At 43.3% G+C, this 18,997-nt stretch overlaps 3 protein-coding genes across 4 annotated transcripts; 1 reads left to right on the plus strand and 2 right to left on the minus strand.

The window, feature by feature from the left end:
* Nucleotides 1-983: 983 nt before the first annotated feature.
* Nucleotides 984-4,855, minus strand: cUnh16orf89 (chromosome Un C16orf89 homolog; the record flags this gene model as incomplete). Its single annotated transcript, XM_083896311.1, has 8 exons — nt 984-1,614; nt 1,715-1,804; nt 2,003-2,107; nt 2,322-2,484; nt 2,580-2,697; nt 3,285-3,435; nt 3,678-3,830; nt 4,672-4,855. 8 exons carry the CDS (start codon nt 4,853-4,855, stop codon nt 1,511-1,513), a joined length of 1,068 nt encoding a protein of 355 aa, XP_083752437.1. The 3' UTR covers nt 984-1,510.
* A 920-nt stretch (nt 4,856-5,775) lies between these two features.
* alg1 (ALG1 chitobiosyldiphosphodolichol beta-mannosyltransferase) lies at nt 5,776-13,147 on the plus strand (the record flags this gene model as incomplete). The annotated part of the gene is made up of 13 exons (XM_083896469.1): nt 5,776-6,067; nt 7,183-7,260; nt 7,360-7,463; nt 8,422-8,570; nt 8,699-8,788; nt 8,922-9,035; nt 9,926-10,041; nt 10,623-10,661; nt 10,752-10,811; nt 10,912-11,022; nt 11,699-11,813; nt 12,408-12,483; nt 13,010-13,147. The coding sequence occupies 13 exons, from the start codon at nt 5,776-5,778 to the stop codon at nt 13,145-13,147; spliced, it is 1,482 nt and encodes a 493-aa protein (XP_083752595.1).
* Nucleotides 13,148-13,382: 235 nt separating this feature from the next.
* On the minus strand, nt 13,383-17,588 carry eef2kmt (eukaryotic elongation factor 2 lysine methyltransferase). 2 transcript variants are annotated; one of them, XM_083896312.1, is made up of 8 exons: nt 17,462-17,587; nt 16,491-16,553; nt 16,307-16,387; nt 16,059-16,163; nt 15,319-15,452; nt 14,374-14,618; nt 13,801-13,938; nt 13,383-13,495 (listed from the first exon to the last, which is right to left on the minus strand). In XM_083896312.1, exons 1-8 carry the CDS (start codon nt 17,531-17,533, stop codon nt 13,395-13,397), a joined length of 939 nt encoding a protein of 312 aa, XP_083752438.1. In that variant the 5' UTR covers nt 17,534-17,587; the 3' UTR covers nt 13,383-13,394. The 2 variants fall into 2 exon arrangements, with proteins under 2 accessions (XP_083752438.1, XP_083752439.1); XM_083896313.1 differs by lacking the exons at nt 16,307-16,387; nt 16,491-16,553 and having other exon boundaries at nt 16,059-16,160; nt 17,462-17,588.
* Nucleotides 17,589-18,997: the final 1,409 nt, after the last annotated feature.

Consider the following 18,997-nt stretch of genomic DNA (forward strand, 5'->3'; position numbering starts at 1 on the left):
CTCTCTGTGACACCATGTGACGCTCTGTGACGCCATGTGAAGCTCTGTGTCACTCTGTGCTGATATGTGACGCTCTGTGACGCCATGTGATGCTCTGTGGCACTCTGCTGACATGTGACGCTCTGTGACGCTCTGTGACGCCATGTGATGCTCTGTGGCACTCTGTGCTGACATGTGACGCTCTGTGACGCCATGTGACGCTCTGTGACGCCATGTGATGCTCTGTGGCACTCTGTGCTGACATGTGACGCTCTGTGACGCCATGTGATGTCCTATGACAACATGTGATGCTCTGAGACGCTCTATGATGCTCTCTTTCGCTCTGTGACACTCTGTGACGCCATGTGATGTTCTATGACGACATGTGATGCTCTGAGACGACGTGACGCCACGTGATGCTCTATGACTACATGTGATGCTCTATGACGACGTGACACTTTATGATGCTCTATGACTCCATGTGACACTCTGGCACTCTGACACTCTCTGACGCTCTGTGGCGCTCTTTAACAAAACTCTTTAACTCTGTGACGCTCTATGACACTGACGCTCTGTGATGCTCTATGCCACTGTGTGACGCTCTGTAATGCTCTGTGGCGCTCTGTGATGCTCTGTGGCGCCATGTGACGCTTTCATTTGGCAGTTCTTCAACCGTTAAGGAATGACAGAACTGAGAAGCTGACGTCACAAACGTGAATCTCGTCCGTGATGACGTGTGTGGACGTTTTATTCCGCTGCTTTCCGGTTCTCGTAGTTATGGTAATGAGACGTACGCATGACGACGGAAAACAACGACTACTGGTCCTCACAAGGTCAGTGTTTATGACAGGTCCTCAAGAGGTAACAAATACAAGCACACAGTTAGAACAATAACATCACATTCCATCTTCAGTTTCATTAGTCGTGTTTATTCTGTTAAACGTTAAATACATGATAATAGTTTATATGTCGTCATGAATTCACGTGTGAAGAGAAGAGAAACATTTAAAGACAATAAAGATTATTTTTGGATGAAAAGGATCTTGTGTTAGATTATTTTTCTTTGGTGTGTCAAACGACCACACTCGCACAAACGCTTTGTGTTAACGCTTGGCGAGTGGGCGGGGCTAACATCTAGCGACGACGGTGGATGTCTGAGGTTGTGCTGCGTTCTAGTTGTACTCGGAAGTCGGAATATTTCTGAGTTAAGGCGGACGTTCTTTCAACACGGAAAATCGTTGCTCCCGGTTCCAACTTCCGATGTAAATGGAACGCAGCGTGAATCGGGGGCTGATGCGCCGTGAAATGTGATGAGTCATCGCTAAGAAGAAGACGACGGCGGTTTTTAAAGACGTTTGTTTTGAAGAATGTTACATCATCCATCAGCACGTGTGAAAATACACTAAAAGAAAATGTCTTCAGTATTTCATCGTCGCCGGCAGCTCGTCTCTACCTGACCTTCTACTGCGTTAAGCTCATGTGGCAGCGGGGGGAGGAGCCTAAGGCTCAGTGTGTGTGTGTGTGTGTGTGTTCAGGAGAGCGGCCTCTTCGTAATGTCCTGCTCTGTCAGGTAATAGTTCAGGTAACCTCCCAGAGCACCGACCGCCACCGCCGTCATGTGACTGGAGCAGCCGTCTGTGACGAGGGCGAGAGGAAAATAAACCAAAATGACAAATCAATCATCATCGATTGATTTCCATCCATGAATGTGAAGATCACAGAGACTCAGACTGACCCTGAAGTATCTTCTCCCTCCTCTTCACTCTCCTGTGAGGCTGCAGCTGCTCCAGCAACTCGTCTCCGATGATCTGAGAGATGATGCTCTCTAAAGGAAACACAGCGCAGAGAATCAAGCCACCATGAAACCTCCACAAAAAAAAAAGTGAACTTTTTTGAATTACTTTTGATGAGATATTAGATGTTAAATACAACGTGAGAGTAAAATGAATTTGTTATTAGAGAGTGAACGTATGACTCGTGACACAACATGCTGTGTCCTGTAAACCATGGTACAAACACTCACTGTCTCTCCCGAAGCAGCCGACCTCGTCGTCCTGCAGCCTGAGGATGTGCTGCAGCCAATCAGCTTTGTAGAAGTCGGAGAAACCGACCAATCCACAGATCAGGACTGTGAGAGAGAGAGCGTTTTAACTTCTCAATAAACTTAGAAACAGTCTTTTGTCTGTTTCGCCAAACAGCAAAAAAGTAGCTTCAGTCGTCGCTGTGAAGATTAACACACCGGAACTAAAGCTAAAAAAAAAATGTAATGTAGAAATGTGTTTCGTCCAACGTCTAGTCTGAAGCCACGGCGATGTGAATGTTCCTGTGGAAACTGAACTCACTGTTTTCAATGAAGATGTCGACCGTCTGCTCAGTCAGACCGTCTCTGATGATGTCCTCGTTGGTCTTCATCATGTTGGAGCAGAAGATCTTCTCGTAGTTCCGCTCGGTCATGTTGACGCGGGACGCTCGCATGTCGCCTTTCAGCAGGTTGGTGCAGCCTCTCTGAGCACGCACACACACACACACTCAGTAATTTGTTGACACAATGACTCAGCGTTTTCTCTTACAAACAAACAGAAGTCAATCAAACATCTCACCATTTTTCCAATCATGAAGTAGAGCAGCTGGTGGGACAGGGAGTAATGAGGACAACCGAAGCGAGTCATGGTGTCACGACAGGGTTTGGTGACGATGCACGGCGTCCCGTTTATCTTCCTGTTCAGAGAAAACACACGACTCACACCAGTGATGATGGTGGTGATGATGGTGGTGATGGTGATGATGATGGTGGTGATGGTGATGGTGATGGTGGTGGTGATGATGATGATGATGGTGGTGATGGTGATGATGATGGTGATGATGGTGATGGTGATGATGGTGATGATGGTGATGATGGTTATGATGATGATGATGATGATGGTGATGATGGTTATGATGATGATGATGGTGGTGATGGTGATGTTGGTGGTGATGATGGTGATGGTGATGGTGATGATGGTGATGATGATGATGGTGATGATGGTGATGGTGATGTTGGTGGTGATGATGGTGATGGTGATGGTGATGGTGGTGATGGTGATGGTGATGGTGATGGTGATGATGATGATGGTGATGGTGATGATGATGTTGGTGATGATGATGATGATGATGATGATGGTGGTGATGATGATGGTGCTGGTGATGGTGATGATGGTGGTGATGATGATGATCATGGTGGTGATGGTGATGGGGATGGTGATGGTGATGGTGATGGTGATGGTGATGGTGGTGATGGTGATGATGGTACCAGTGTGTGTTCATACCAGGTTCCCAGCAGCAGGGTCAGACATTTGTCACTGAGCTGTTCATCATAACACTCTGTGGTCATGGTGGACGAGTAGACCAGGCTGGGATCTGTGGAGCTCCACGACTGAGGAATCAACCAGAAACTCCACGAAAGCAGGGGCTCAAACTCTGAACATGACGAGATGAAAAACTGTGCGAGTTCACGATTGTTCTACAAGTTCTCTACAAATTGTATGTTCCTTAAGTTCTCTCTCTCCAAAAGCCCAAAGTCTTGTTCCCATGGTGCTCTGCTCCCAGAGTCCTCTGTTCCTAAAGCCCTACTGTTCCTTATGTTCTATTATTTATTATTTCATTTATTTTTTACAAGGTGTCATCGCTTCATAGCCTCGCTTACATCAGGTCAGACTCACCTCTGTAGTACTTGGGGTCGTTTTGCTGAAGGGCAACGACGGCCTTGTTGAGGCTTTGGTCCAGACGTCTGACCAGCTCGACGGCGGTGGTTCTCTGAGCCCAGCTGACCAGGTCGGTGTGAGGCCACGTCCGAACAGCTTCCTTCAGCTCAGCTGCCACAGAAAAGAAATGGACGTCAGGCGTTTGAATGATATTCACTGATAACACTGGACCTGGTGAACCTCTGATGCTGTGAATCCATCATGGTACTCTCACTCTCACTCAGCGTGGTACAGTACAGTACGGTTTGGAATGGTGAAGTCCTGGATCAGGCATGTGTTTCGATTGGTGGGTTGGGTTTTGGGTCATGCCCGATGGCGCGACGTCGTACCGGACATTGAATGCAACACAAACAGACAACAAAGGAGGACGTCCAGCAGCTCTTCTTTCCCTGTTGGGTTTGTGGCTGTTTGTCTCAACATGACAAAGTCGAGCTTTGTATGAGAATAGACTGCGACCAATCAGCTGACTGACTTTGGTCTAGCTCCACCCATTCTGGACCGTACCACTACTCTTGTATCCCAAGGGAAGGGTACCAAAATACTGATTTATTTTGGTACTATTCCAAACGCTCCCTCGTTCACTTCCAGTTTTAGTCGGAATTTCCTCAGATTTTTGACTGGGAAAGTCGGAGCAACCTGACAAACGCAGACATAGGATTCCAAGATGGACGTGTTTCTCTGCTGTTTATCATCTGCTTTTATTATTTTAAAGTGATTATACACTCATACAAACACACTTTAACTATTATAATTCACATCTACACAATGGTTACACAGTGGACCTTCAGTCTGTATCTTCAGCTGGAATTATGGACGGTCAGGAGAAACCCCACACACATGAATGGGAAGGAGAGTGACGTCATTTGTCCTACATGAGGAACGAAGTTGTCTGCGTGTTAAAAGGACACTTCGGGACCGGGACCGGGACCGGGACTGTTTTGTTTGGACCTACCCTGCATCATGAGGAACCCGACCACCCCGTCCAGGTTGATGTGCTCGTGCTGCTGCTCCAGGAAGCTCGCGCCTCTGGAGAGGCTGCTCAGGACCTCATCGATCATCTCCGCACGAGAGACGCTCACCGCGGCCACCAGAGCCAGCAGCACCGGGGCGGCCGCCCGGAGCCTCGCTGCCCGCATCGTGTGCTCCTGACACCGGGATCAGACCAGTCTGGGGCTTCGGGACAGACGGAGAGAGAGAGAGAGAGACAGACAGAGAGAGAGAGAGACAGACAGACAGACAGACCGAGAGAGAGAGAGAGGCTGCCTTTGCTCTGACATTGGGGGGTGATGGGGGCGGATACACGTGACGTCAGAGTTTGATTAAAAATATATTATAATTCAGTAAAATGTACAGACACTTTTATTTTCTCAATTATGTAATACATACGGTGGCCTGGAAGTGCAAAAACCATTATTACAAAAACATGAAACACAAAGTTTAAACAAATTTACATTGAAAAAATGTTCATGTTTTATTCATTTGTTTTCAAAAATGTACATTTCTGTACATTGTTTCACATTTTGAAATAATGGTTTGCACTTCCAGGCCACCGTAAATACATAATATTAATTTAAATAATATGAATATATTTTAGGTTAAATATATGAGTGTGTGCTGTGACTGCCCCCTGCTGCTGAAAACTGCGTTCCAGTTTCAGTCCAAAGTCGGAAAGTCGGAGCAACCTCACAAACTCCCACATAGGATTCCGAGACGACTGCGACTCACGTCAACAGCAAAACCTTCCTGATTGTTTGACAGTAAATCGGTCGCACACATAGTTCTGTTCCATTTTATTTTTCTTGATTACAGGAGGTAGATAATTTATTTATATATGATTCCGTTTTTAATTTTCTCACATTCATGTTCTTTCTTGTAAAGTCAAATAAAACATATTTCACACAAAGTACAAAGTCATCACTGAGTAAATTGTTATTTTATTCATCGCCGACAGGGGGCGAGTGACTTTAAATAAAATGCGTCACTGCGTCTGCTGTCCCTTTAAATCTGAAGCCCCGCCCACTCCACTGAGCCACGTCATTTTGAAGTACAAACAAACATGGCGTCGCCCGTCAGCGGCGCGGCGCTTGTCACTGTTCTGACGCTGATTGCGTCGCTTGCCGCGCTGTTTTCCGGCGTGTCTGCGCCGCTCGTGTGCGTCACGCTGCTCACCGCACTGCTGCCGCTGCTGCTGGCGCTGTGGCTGCGCTGTTTGCGGCGGCGGGACTGCGGGGCTGAGCGGCGGGTGTGTGTGCTGGTGCTCGGGGACATCGGCCGCAGTCCTCGGATGCAGTATCACGCGCTGTCCCTCAGTAAACACGGCTTTAATGTGACCTTTGTCGGGTTTGTCGGTGAGTCAGTGTCCGCCACTAATTTCCGCTTCAGAATACTCAATTAAAGTTCGCCGTTGACTTCACTGTAAGGTGCAACGTGGAAGAACTAGTGACATCTACTGGTGAGAGTGAAGACCGTAACAAACGGTGTGTCCGTGAACTACGGTGGCCTGCAAAGACCAGAAAGAATGACAATCTTTTAAGCAGTTTTCTCATCTATCGACTGTAGCAGCAAAAGATGGCGACCTTCTTAAAACAAGGCCCTTTTTAAAATCAGTGATAACACCTGGTGCTTTTTTTTACTGCTGCTATTAACGTTAAGATTATTATTATTTATTGTAGACATGTTTTTACTAGTGCTGTGCAATAGGTTAACGCTCGACACGTTTCCATGACGACTGACGGGAAAAAGACTTGTGTGACGTCATGTTTACGTGCCGCAACACCAGAGTCCAGGCACCGTTTACCAGTTAGCTCCGTTAGCTGCCTTAGCTCCTTAAGCGCCGTTAGCGTTAGCCTACAGTGGAACTGGAGCGGTCTGTTTATTAAAGGAAAAGAGCAGCGCTACAAATTACCAGCGTACCCGTGTACTGCGTATGTGTGCCTCTGTTTTTAAAGTTTAGCGTTACTTTAGAGACTCATTTTAACAATCGGGAGTCACGTAAATATGACGTCACGCGTCTTTTTTCGGTCACGTGCGTTAACGTTGACGCCGTTAAACGCTGTTAGCGCGTTAACGTTTGACAGCACTAGTTTTTACACTGTTTGTGTGTGTGTATAGCATTACTCTAGACAGGTAACGACATGTTAGCATCCGTGTTTTTTTTGTCACGCCACTCCCAGGTCTGACCTCTGACCTCTGAATTAAATAAATCGCAGCTTTAACCAAAGGCTATGAAAGTCAAAAAGTAAATCTACACGTAAGCAAACACACTTGGTGTATTGTAAAGTCGTGTAATGTTTACAGACTGGACCTTTTAGCAAATCACATGCTATATTATTATGTTTATGTGACTAAATGAGACAAATTGAACTGCTCGATCAGTTTAATATAACACACTTATGTAATAACACTAAACCCTCATCAGGAAGACATGTTCACAATCATTTATTCATGAATTTGTTAATTTCAGACTCCAAACCTCACCAGGACGTGTTGAGAGAGGAAAGAATCAGGATTGTCCCCATAACAGAGGTGAAAAGTGTTGGAGGTAAGTGCAGGTGTTCGTGTCGCACGTTTCCTCTGGGATTTTCTGTCGTTTTTCCTAAAAACAAAATGCTGTCTGTGCTGCGGTTGATGTTTCCACCAGTGGGACCAAAGCTGCTCACATATGTGACGAAGGTGATGGTTCAGAGTCTGCAGCTTGTGTCTGTGCTGCTGAGGATGGAGCTCCAGTCTCACGTTCTGCTGCAGGTTTGTTCAAAGCTATTAAACCGTAATGAACGCCACGTTTGTACGGAGGGACAGACGGGCCGGAAGTTTCTCTCAGATGCTAGACCAGATACAGTGCTCAGAATCTCAAGCTATTTAATGAGACAGTTACGTGTTTTTAAAGTGTGGTTTGTCAGTACTTTGAGCAGAGGGAACCAGACGGAGATGTGGAGGCTCACCCTCACTCTCCCACACCAAAGTCCACTTTGCTGATCACAGCACACCTGAGTTCACAGGAGTTGTTGATCCACTGTTGCCTCCATCACTAAATTCAAATGTCTTATTTTGTCAATTCAGTGTTTGAAATCCTTCATTCACATTGACCTCAGTGACACAAAGCTCCTGTGTCCCCGTGAGCTTAAATCACTGATTTTCTCTATGGGCTTTGGTGACCGTGAGATAAAGTAGCACACATTCTTAAGGTGTCATAGACTTAAGCAGGAGTAGAATTTACTAAATTGTTCTTTTGTTTGGAGGCTCAAATATACATTTATCTTGATACAACCAGACTTCAAACAACCTGAACTATACCTTTAACACATCTTAGACCTGCAGAGATTTCATTTCTCCTGACTTTTTCTTTTAATTTACCTTTTAATGTGAATTATTTTAATTATAAGACACTGCCCTTTAATGTCAATAACAATAGCATGTCCTTCATTTTAATTAAATCCTCAATCTGTTTAAATATTCCATGTTCATTTTATAAATTTCTAATGAATAAACTCCAGATTAAATAAAGTTGTGAACATATTCTTAAAATAGATTAAGATAGATTTTATTATTTGAAGTTTCGATGATTTCCCAATCGACTGTGATGAATTGTGAGTAAACAGTGATTATTGTCATTAAAAAGTCTGTCATATATTCAGTGTGAGTCGCTCTGTGGGGTTCCCTCACTTCCTCACCGTCGATGTTTTTGTTGACCTTCGTATCCCAGAATCCTCCTGGTCTGCCCAGTATCGCAGTGGCCTGGTTGGCGTGCGTCCTGCGCGGCAGCACGTTCATCATCGACTGGCACAACTACGGCTACACCATCATGGCCCTGAGTCATGGACGGAGACACCCAGTGGTCCGGCTGGCCAAGTGGTTCGTACTGCAGTGACTGAACTCAACCACACGAGGCAGCACTGTCTGTGCTGGTCTAGAAGTTTATTTAAATGTCATTTTTGGTTTTATTTCGGTTTAGATGATGTGTTCTTCTCGTCTCCTCTCAGGTACGAGCACTTGTTTGGTCCTTTGGCTGCTCACCACCTGTGTGTCACCAACGCAATGAAGGACGACCTGCAGAGAAACTGGGGCATCAAGTAGGATTTCTTTTGTCCAATCAAATCAAACTTAAGTCATACGTAGATAGAGTTCTAAGCTGTGTGGCCCATGTAGTGTCATTATTATGCATGCACAGTCGTACAGACAGCGCTGACAGTTGAACGTCCGCAGGGCGACGACCGTCTACGACAGACCGGCCTCCATCTTCAGAGAGACTCCTCTGAAGCTGCAGCACGAGCTCTTCAGGAGACTCGCCCACATTTATCCTCAGTTCCAGCTCAGAGGGTGAGAGACGGTGTTGTCTTTGCTTTACTGTGTGTTTTACACAATGTTGAACAAATGTTCAGTGTTCTGACAGTTACTACGGTTAAAAGTGTTTGGACATCAGTATCAGTGAGATGAATTATAAAATATAAACCACAACATGTGGTTAACATGTCCTCTTTAAAGTCATAGTTTAGATCAGTGGTCTCAAACTTCCATGTTAAGACCCACTGAATATCAACTTATGAGTTTAGAGCTGAAACGATTCATCGATTATTAATCGATTACTAAATTAATCGTCAACAATTTTGATAATCGATTCATCGGTTTGAAGCTTTTTTTCTTTATTAAAAACCAGATTTCTGATTGTGTTTAGCTTCCTAAATGTGAATAATCATTCAAACTGAATCATTTTGGTTTGTAGACAAAAACAAAGACATCGTCATTTCCAGGTTTGACAAACACTGATCAACATTTTTTAGCATCTTATGAACCAATCGAGAAAATAATCACCAGATTAATCCATTATGAAAATAATCATTAGTTTCAGCTGTAAGCGAGTTATTTCTATGTGTTTTTTTTATTACTATGTTAAATTTGCATCATAAAAACGTTTATACTATACGTTTATATTAACTTCTTTTCGTTCCATATCAAAACAATCACTTTTAATGTGACATGATGTGAAATATCATCATAAATATTATTATTTCCATGTGTGTTTGTCAAAAAGTTGGACCTTTTTCAGACTTCACTGGTCCCTGACTGACTGGACCAGACACTCAGAGTCCTGGTTTAGATGGTTTAGTGAGGTCGTTTGAGTCTGAGACACAGAGGCTCGTTATCCGTCTGTTATATTTGTACATGACACTGTTTCTTATGTTTATACTGATGACTGACTGATTTCTCAGCTGTGACGATGATGAGGCGGAGACGACCGTCTTCTCTGTGCGTGACCTCACTGATGACTCTGTGACGCTGAGGGCGGAGCGACCGGCGCTGCTGCTCAGCAGCACCAGCTGGACCGGTGAGTGGAACACGCTTGGTGTTTATATTTATATACAAATCATTTCTGTCTAATTCATTTTTTCATTTGTTTGTTTATAAATTTGACATGTTTTTTTTTTTGTTAGATTAGATAGATTAGATCAGACTATGGTGCTTTTCTATCATACAGTTGTAGCAGGACTCTGATGAGGTTCAGCTGAGCCGATACTAAACTGTGATGTCATCAGACTGCCGGCCTCTGATTGGTCAGAGAGTGTCGTCACTGAAGAGTCATGAGTGCGACGTCAAAGACCACAATGTCCAACTGTAGATTAAAGTTAAAACGATTTTTTTTTTTTAAATAGAAAACCACGTCACCACAGTTTCACACATTAGTGATATGATGACTGCGCCCACTTTGAGGAGGAGCTATGAAGTCATGGAAAACAACATGACAGAGTCGAGTCGAGCTAAAACTGTACTATGAAAAAGAGCGGTTTATTGATCAGACACTGGAGAGATTCACATCAGCCGAAACATAGCTTTAGGTCGATTGATCGATTGATTGTTGACCAGTTGATCGATTGATGTCGTCTTTGTTTTCGGTCTTTGTCTCCACAGAGGACGAGGACTTCTCCATCCTGCTGAGCGCTCTTGAAGGTACGACGGGGGTTTGATGTTGTGTTTGTGGGCGGAGCTTAAAACGCGTCACGGTCACACTTTGTCTGCTCGTCTCTTTGTTCACGGCAGATTACGAAGGTTTGGTCAGTGGAGGAGCTTCTCTACCGTCGCTGGTTTGTGTGATCACAGGTACGATGCTGCTCCGCTGTGAAGTCGGTCTGTGGTTTGTGTCTTTACTTATTCATTGATTTGTTTGTTTGTGTGTGTGTGTGTGTGTGTGTGTGTGTAGGTAAAGGTCCTCAGAAGGAACACTACAAGAAGCTGATCGACGCTCTGCATTTCCAGCACGTGAAGATCTGCACTCCGTGGCTGGAGCCGGAGGATTATCCTCTTTTATTAGGTAACGTAAACTCTTATCACTCTTATCTTTAGAGAACGTTATCATGATGCACAGTAAAAGGAACAGACTTTCCGAGCCGGAACTCGTGTGGCTCATTTTTATATTTAATTATTTTTTTAGAAGCCAAACTGGTGTTAAAAAGTCATTTTTATCAGGAAAGTAATCACTGGTTGTAATTCGAAGTTAATATTTGGATCAGAATGATTGAAACGTACACCTCCTACACCGATATGTATTTATTGGTGGAAGTTATTGTGAGATATTGATTCTTTTTTCATTTGTCTTGTGTTTTCATTGTAATCAGTCCATAAGGTGGCGCCATATCCCCTTGCTTTGTCAGTTACGTCACTATTTTATTACCTTTCCCTCACAATAAAAAAATAAGCAGGCTACGTTTCTGTGGTATTATTTTAGCCCCTCCCCTTTGTGTGGTCAGTGGGGGCGGGACGGTGTGCTTGGCTCCTCCCCCCAAGTTGATACAGAGGACTTCACGAGCCGTGGACAATTTGCTTATATGGTTCTCATCGTTCAAAAGACTCGACTCACTCGTGAACGTCAGTGTCGGCGTGAAGAGAATCTGTCAAACTCGATCGGAGAGGAGACGAATTTAAAAACTCTGGGTCAAAGGTCAGACGAGGTCAAATAATACAGCGTTCTGTGGTGTTTTGTCCACCAGGGGCTGCAGATCTGGGCGTTTGTCTCCACAAGTCGTCCAGCGGCCTGGATCTGCCCATGAAGGTGGTGGACATGTTCGGCTGCTGTCTGCCTGTTTGTGCCGTCCGCTTCCACTGGTGAGCGGCCATTTTGTGTCCGCACTCGCACACGCGGCAGTGATGTTACTGTCAGTGTTACATTTGTACTTCCTGTCCAAAAGAGTTTACAGCGGGTTCAGGGTTTTAAAATGTATATCTTTGGTTTTAGCATTTGCTCTTAGAATATAAAAACATATTTTAGTAGTTCTCTCTCATTTTATTGGTTATTCTTATCAGATAAATGTGTCAGTTTTGCAGTCAGTAGTTTTCTTATTACATAAAATACAAATTTTTTGTGTTATCTTTGGTTTTGTTAGTGTAACTGAGTGTTTACGTTCAACTTTACTCACCGGATCCCGTCATGAACCAATCTTACATAGCACCACTTCCTTTAAACCTGGCTTTCAAAATAAGAGCCTGTAAGAGACTTTTTACTACCTCTTATATAAAACACACGTAAACATAACACAATAAAAATGGTTTACAATCACGATCTTGTAAAATAAATTATCAATTTTTATATCTTTCATTGTATTAGTTCATTCATATAGAACACGTGTTTTTATGTTACTCCACAATATTCATAGATAATAAGCCTTGTGTGAACCTGCACTGATCATGTGTTCTGTTCAGTTTACATGAGCTGGTGAAGCACGAGGAGAACGGCCTGATCTTCTCAGACTCTCAGGAGCTCACTGAGCAGCTCAAGGTGAGACGATACAGTCCATTTACACAAAATACAAACAAATAAATGAGATTATTGTCTTGTTTTAATGCTGTGGATTGAATTCTAACCACTTAAAAGACTCGCGTAATAATATCTGCCGGTTTGTTACTTTATCTTCACTTTTAGACAGACTTTACAAACAGGAAACTGAAGTTTGTAAACCACTCACTCTCCCACACCAAAGCCCATAGAGAAAATCAGTGATTTTAGCTCACAGGGACACAGGAGCTGCTGGCCCTCTGCTGCCTCGTGTGGTCACTTTGTGTCACTGAGGTCAATCTGAATAAGGAATTTGTAATGCCGAATTTTACAGAATCAGACATTCGAATTTAGTGACGGAGGCAGCAGTGGAAAAAAGACAACAACTCCTGTGAACTCCTGTGTGCTGTGATATGGGCTTTGGTGTGGGAGAGTGAGTGGTTTACAAACAAAATAACCCTGAACTGTCCCTTTATTCCCTCTTGGAGCCACTGATGTCCCTCTGTCTTGGTGTCTTGTGTCTTCTCAGTCTCTGCTGTCGGAGTTTCCCGGTTCAACGGGATGTCTGGATGTGTTCAGGAAGAACCTCCGCAGCAGCAGGGGGCGCTGCTGGGATGACAACTGGGACCAGAACGTCCTGCCGCTCATCACCGCTGCGTCCAGATAAACACAAACGTCTGGGATGTTTGTGTTTATCTGGACGCAGCGGTGATTCCTTCAGGAGGAACTGATCCAGATCATGTTCTCACTGTCGCTAGGCAACAGATGTGTCAGATGTGAACGCACGTTTAGTTTAGCTGCTTTTATTCTTCAGTCGATGATGATGATGATGGAGGATCGTGTTTTGTATAAAAGAGACGTTGACAAACTTTTGTAAATAAAAATGTTTATTGTGCGACAGTGGAGGCGTGGTGTCATCGCTGCAGTCGAATCATTTCTATGTTTGACGCTCTGTTGTAAGGAAACACGTGACTGACGCCTCCCGTGATCACATGATGGCTGATCCCTGCACTTCCTGTCCAGACAAACACAGGTCACAGGTCAATGGTTTTCAAACAGAAAAACAGTAAGATGGAGGGAACGACAGCTCCCCCTGGTGGCTGGCTGCAGTAAAGGTGTGTGTATATATTCGTATGTGTATATATATATATATATATATATACGTGTATACATGTGTGTATATATATATGTATAAATGTTTATGTATATACACATATATATACACGTATATATAAATGTTTGTTTATACACATATATATACGTATATATATGCATGCCTCCTGTATGTGATTTGGTGTGTGTTTTTGGTGTTTTTCGTACTCAGCTGCATCTTAAAGCCGTCGTACGTTTCCTGGTTTCGGACGGTGGAGCAGATGAGAACCTCGGGACTCAATCCCCTCAGGATGTCGGACAGCAGCGTCACCAGACTTCCGACCACGTCGGGGTCGTACACCACATCTGGAACGTGAGGGGAAACATCCGTGAGGTTGGTTCATCGAATCAAATTATCCAGGGGACACACACGCAGCGTCTCAGAGCGGAGAATGTTGCTAAATTTTACGATCTCAAAACCACCAACAACCTTTCTCATACCAACAAACACTCACTCTCCCACACCAAAGTCCACAGAGAAAAAGGAGCTGCTGCTCCTCTGCTGTCTTAATTTAGGGACTTCTGTGTTTGAAATCTTTAATTAATCTAATCTAACACAAAGTGACCACAGGAGGCAGCGGAGGACCAGCAGCTCCTGTGTCCCTGTGAGCTAAAATCACTGATTGTCTCTATGGACATTGGTGTGGGAAAGTGAGCGAGGTCGTGTGAGTTGAAGGAATTCTATCTCTGAAAATGATCTCTTCTGTAAACCGGGTTGTTGTCGCCAGGACCATCTCTGACCTGCAGCGATGACGACGTCTGCGGCGATCTCTTGTAACCGCTCGTCCGTCGTCGATGTCCAGTCCAGCCGCTCCACGCTGACCGCGGGCGTCGTGGCTCCGCTCAGACCGCTCAGCTCCACGTTAGCTCTGAGCTTGTGCAGGACGCCGGGGTGACAGTCGCTGAAGACGAACCTCAGCGGGCTGCAGGAGCGACAGATGGTGATACCGGTCAATCCCACGCCGCTGCCCAGCTCCAGAACCGTCCTGCACACAGGAAGAGGAGGAGCTTATTGTTATAAAACACAATCACAATAATGAACTTTATACTGGACTTATGTTCACGTCTTTATCTCACTGTTAGACAGACTTTTCCTTGTGCAAACTGAAGTTTGTAAACCACTCACTCTCCCACACCAAAGCCCATAGAGTAAACAAGTGATTTTAACATCACAGCACACAGGAGTTGTTGATCCACTGCTGCCTCCATCACTAAGTTATAATGTCTTATTTTGTCAATTCGGCTTTTAAAATTCTTCGTTCAGATTGACCTCCGTGACAAAAAGTGACCACACGAGGCAGCAGAGGACCAGCAGCTCCTGTGTCCCTGTGAGCTAAAATCACTGATTTTCTCTATGGACTTTGGTGTGGGAGAGTGAGTGGTTTACACAGTTTTCTGTCGTTAAAGTCTGTCTAACAGTGAGATAAAGACGTTCTAAAGTTGTCATAGACTTAAAATGAGGTTGATTTTATTCGGTGTGCCATGTTTTCACTCAGCACTAGGGGGCGCTGCAGTAGAGTCGGCCCTGACTCTGCGCTCATACGCTTTATTATGACTGCATCCATCCACAGCCTAACTCTAGGTTCAAGTTAACGGATTCTGAAGTTTCTAATCCCGATGAAATTTGCACAAATGAGTAGATAACAGAGTTTCAGATAAATGACTCAGGTTGTGTAACCCTGGTACCTGCCGGTGAACGTCTGCGGATGATCCAGAGCCCACTCTGCCAGGTAGAGGGCGCTCTCCCACGTCACCAGACCTGTGGTTCCCTGTGAGATCAGAGCCACGTTCTCCAGCAGACTGACCGCGTCACCATCAGGCTGCAGGACACAAACCAACATGATGACACCACGGACACACACGGCCACGCCCACACGGCCACGCCCACACGGCCACTGCAACGATTAAGCCATGACTAAACTAATCAGTCAGTGTTTCTTTGCTCCAAAAAACAAGAAATAATTCAAAATGAATCATTTTGGTTTGAGGACAAAAACAAAGACATTTGAGAGTGTCATCACTTCCTGGTTTAACAGCTCTGCTCATGTTAATTCTCTAACGGGATAATGAGCCGTATTTACTTACAGGCTCTGCTGCCCCCTATAGGTTCAGGAAAGGTAGTTTTCCAGCTTGTTATACGTCTCTATACAGATGATACTCTTCTTCATCATAGTTTTATAATGATTCATCCATTGTTGATCCATCAGTTAATCTGTTTTAATAATTAAAACCAGTTTCTGTCGTTTTTCAGCTTCTTAAATGTGAATATTTTTCTGCTTTCTTTGCTCCATAAAACAAAAATACTTAAAACTGAATCATTCTGGTTTGAGGACGAAAACAAAGACATTTGAGAACGTCGTCATTTCCAGGTTTGACAAACGCTGATCAACATTTTCTCACATTTTACAGGAAAAACGGTTTCGTACCAGTAAATAACTTTTGTAGCAGAACTCTGCTGCGTCTTCAGAAACCAAAACCTCCGCCAGAGCGTCGTAGAGCTCGTCCAGAGGTTCACAGCCTGCAGCCTCCTGCTGTACACACACACACACACACACACACACACACACACACACACACACACACACACACACACACACCTCAGTCAGGAGACAATGTGTCATCTATAACAGCGTCAACACTTTATTTTCAAGTTGTTCCTGGACAGAGAACAAACCCGTCTGACGAGCTCGGACAGAAACAGCCTCCTGTATTTGACCGACGGAGGAAACTTCCTGCACAGAGAGTGAAGACACGTCTAAAAAATACAAAACAAACACATGAAGGACACGTTAGTGTTTGTGACATGACAAACGCAGCAGGACAGGTGAGGTGAGGTGAGGTGAGGGCAGCAGCCGTACCTGTTTCAAAATGTCGGAAATTAAATGGCTCGATTTGTTGCTTTGCAGATTTTCTTCTAGAAACTGAGAGAAGTGATGAGTTAGAGATCATCAGTCATCAGAGGACCGTTTAAAAGTGTGGTTCCATGAAGTATTGACACGCTGTGATCTGTGCGCCCCCTGCTGCTGAGTACCAGCTGGACACGCTGAGGTTCGCTCTCAATGAAAACATCAGGGCTGCTGGCGAGAAAAAAATTCATTTTAGCCACTTAACGAAAGACTTAAACAAGTAGTTTAAGTCCACAGTATCATTAGAACATGTTCACGTCTTTATCTTCACTGTTAGACAGATTTCTCCAACAGGAAACTGACGTTTGTAAACCACTCACTCTCCCACACCAAAGCCCATAGAGAAAATCAGTGATTTTAGCTCACAGGGACACAGGAGCTGCTGGTCCTCTGCTGCCTCGTGTGGTCACTTTGTGTCACTGAAGTAAATCTGAATGCAACATTTTTAAAGCCGAATTGTACAAAATCAGACATTGTAAGTTAGTGATGGAGGCAGCAGTGGATCAACAACTCCTGTGAAATCCTGTGTGCTGTGATGTTAAAATCACTGGTTTACACTATGGGCTTTGGTGTGGGAGAGTGAGTGACTTTGGTGTGGGAGAGTGAGTGGTTTACAAACTTCAGTTTCCTGTTGGAAAAGTCTATTAGAGATAAAGACGTGAACATGTTCTTAAAGATATCGTGAAAGTTAAACTGGTCTGGAATTTACTGGTTGAGTCTTTTGTTTAATGGCTAAAATCTGTTTTTGTCTCACACAACCACAATCACGGGTGTCCAGTGTATGAAATCCGAGCCGAATTATCCCGAAAAGCCCAGTCATGACTGAAACGCCATCTCCGTTACGTTCTGTCGGTGAGAAAATCCGCCGCTGAGCTGAGAAACATAAACGGACACATTTCTGAACGGAGTTCGGCGCCACTCACACTCCAGGGAAAAGAAGACAGACGAGTCATGGAGAAGAAGAAGCGCTGGAAATCTGTCACGGTTTTCTCCATCTTTAAAAACTCTCTGCTATGTAAAAACTCTCTGCTCCCAACACCCGAGGCGACACGAAACAGAGCCACGCGTGTGTTTGTTTACTTCCGCATTCCTCTTTGTTTGGTGTTCAGTGGCGCGTTACTGCCACCACCTGGACTGGAGGGTGAAAGACAAAAGGTCGATTTCCTTCATCTAAAATAGAAATAAATCACATGATAATTTATGACGTGAGGCGCAAAATAATTTCATTCATTTTAAACATTTTGCTGAACTTGTTTCAAAATACCATAAATAATAATAAACTAAGAATTCATATGAAAACCTCAATCACCAGAAATTACGTATAATGACAATATTCATTCTCTCTCTCTCTCTCTCTCTCTCTCTCTCTCTCTCTCTCTCTCTCTCTCTCTCTCTCTCTCTCTATATATATACATATATTTATATATGTATATATATAATGACTATGTATAGAATATTTTGTGAGAGGTAAAACAAATAATTAATGATATTTCCACATGTGTAGAGTAATCATGAGTTAAACTGTTTTTCTTTTAGTGATTTTTGGATATTTTATTTAATTCATTTTCAGTTTAAGATTTTTTTTCATTTAAATAAAGTACACACATACTACGACTACTACTACTACTACTACTACTACTAGTAGTCAGTGTGTATCTCCTTCAGGGTTTTCTTGGCGCTCTTTTCTTGCTGAGTCACTGTAAGAGCAGATAAATGTCTTTACAGTTGGGCCAACTCCTCACACACACACACACACACAGCAGATAACATTTACTGGTGAGTAATACTCAGATTATAACTCTGCAACGTTTTTGTTTGTTTTGTTTCATTAGAAAATGCCATTGTCAAATCACAGGTGTATTTCCAGGTGTTCATATTCATATTTTCATTGAACATCTTCCAGCTTCTCCTTTGTTTACTTCTGGCTGTTGAAACCTTGCATTGCCTATAATAAAATAATACAATAATAAAATAAGATAAACAAACAGTAAAATGCATTTTACTTTACATACACACTTACTTTCCATGTTTATTATTTGTAATATGTATACTATTTTATATATTAAACAATGTATTGTTTTTTTAAACGTTTTTTAATATCAAGATGGTTGAATGACGCTTTAAAACATATATAACAATAATTAAGAGATGTTGAGATGTTAAGTCATGGTTATGAGATGCTATTTCGACATGATTTAGTGTCTCATAATTATGACGTACTAATATATGTATATTATTCTTCAAGTGCTGGAAACTGGCTTCTTTTATTAAGTTAATCTTTCGTGATTTTATTTATTATTTATCACGTTTTTCTTTTCTTTTTTCTTTTACGTAAAACCGGACATTGCGGTGCGATGAAACTTCACGATCTTTCAAATGAAACTAAAAAACACGTTTACCTTAATAAACAAAATTTGTTTTTATTCATTTTCCGCTTGAAATTTTTAAAAGGAGTACGT

This window comes from Microchirus variegatus (genome assembly GCF_963457635.1).
Source record: "Microchirus variegatus genome assembly, chromosome: 10".
Classification (NCBI taxonomy): Eukaryota; Metazoa; Chordata; class Actinopteri; order Pleuronectiformes; family Soleidae; genus Microchirus; species Microchirus variegatus.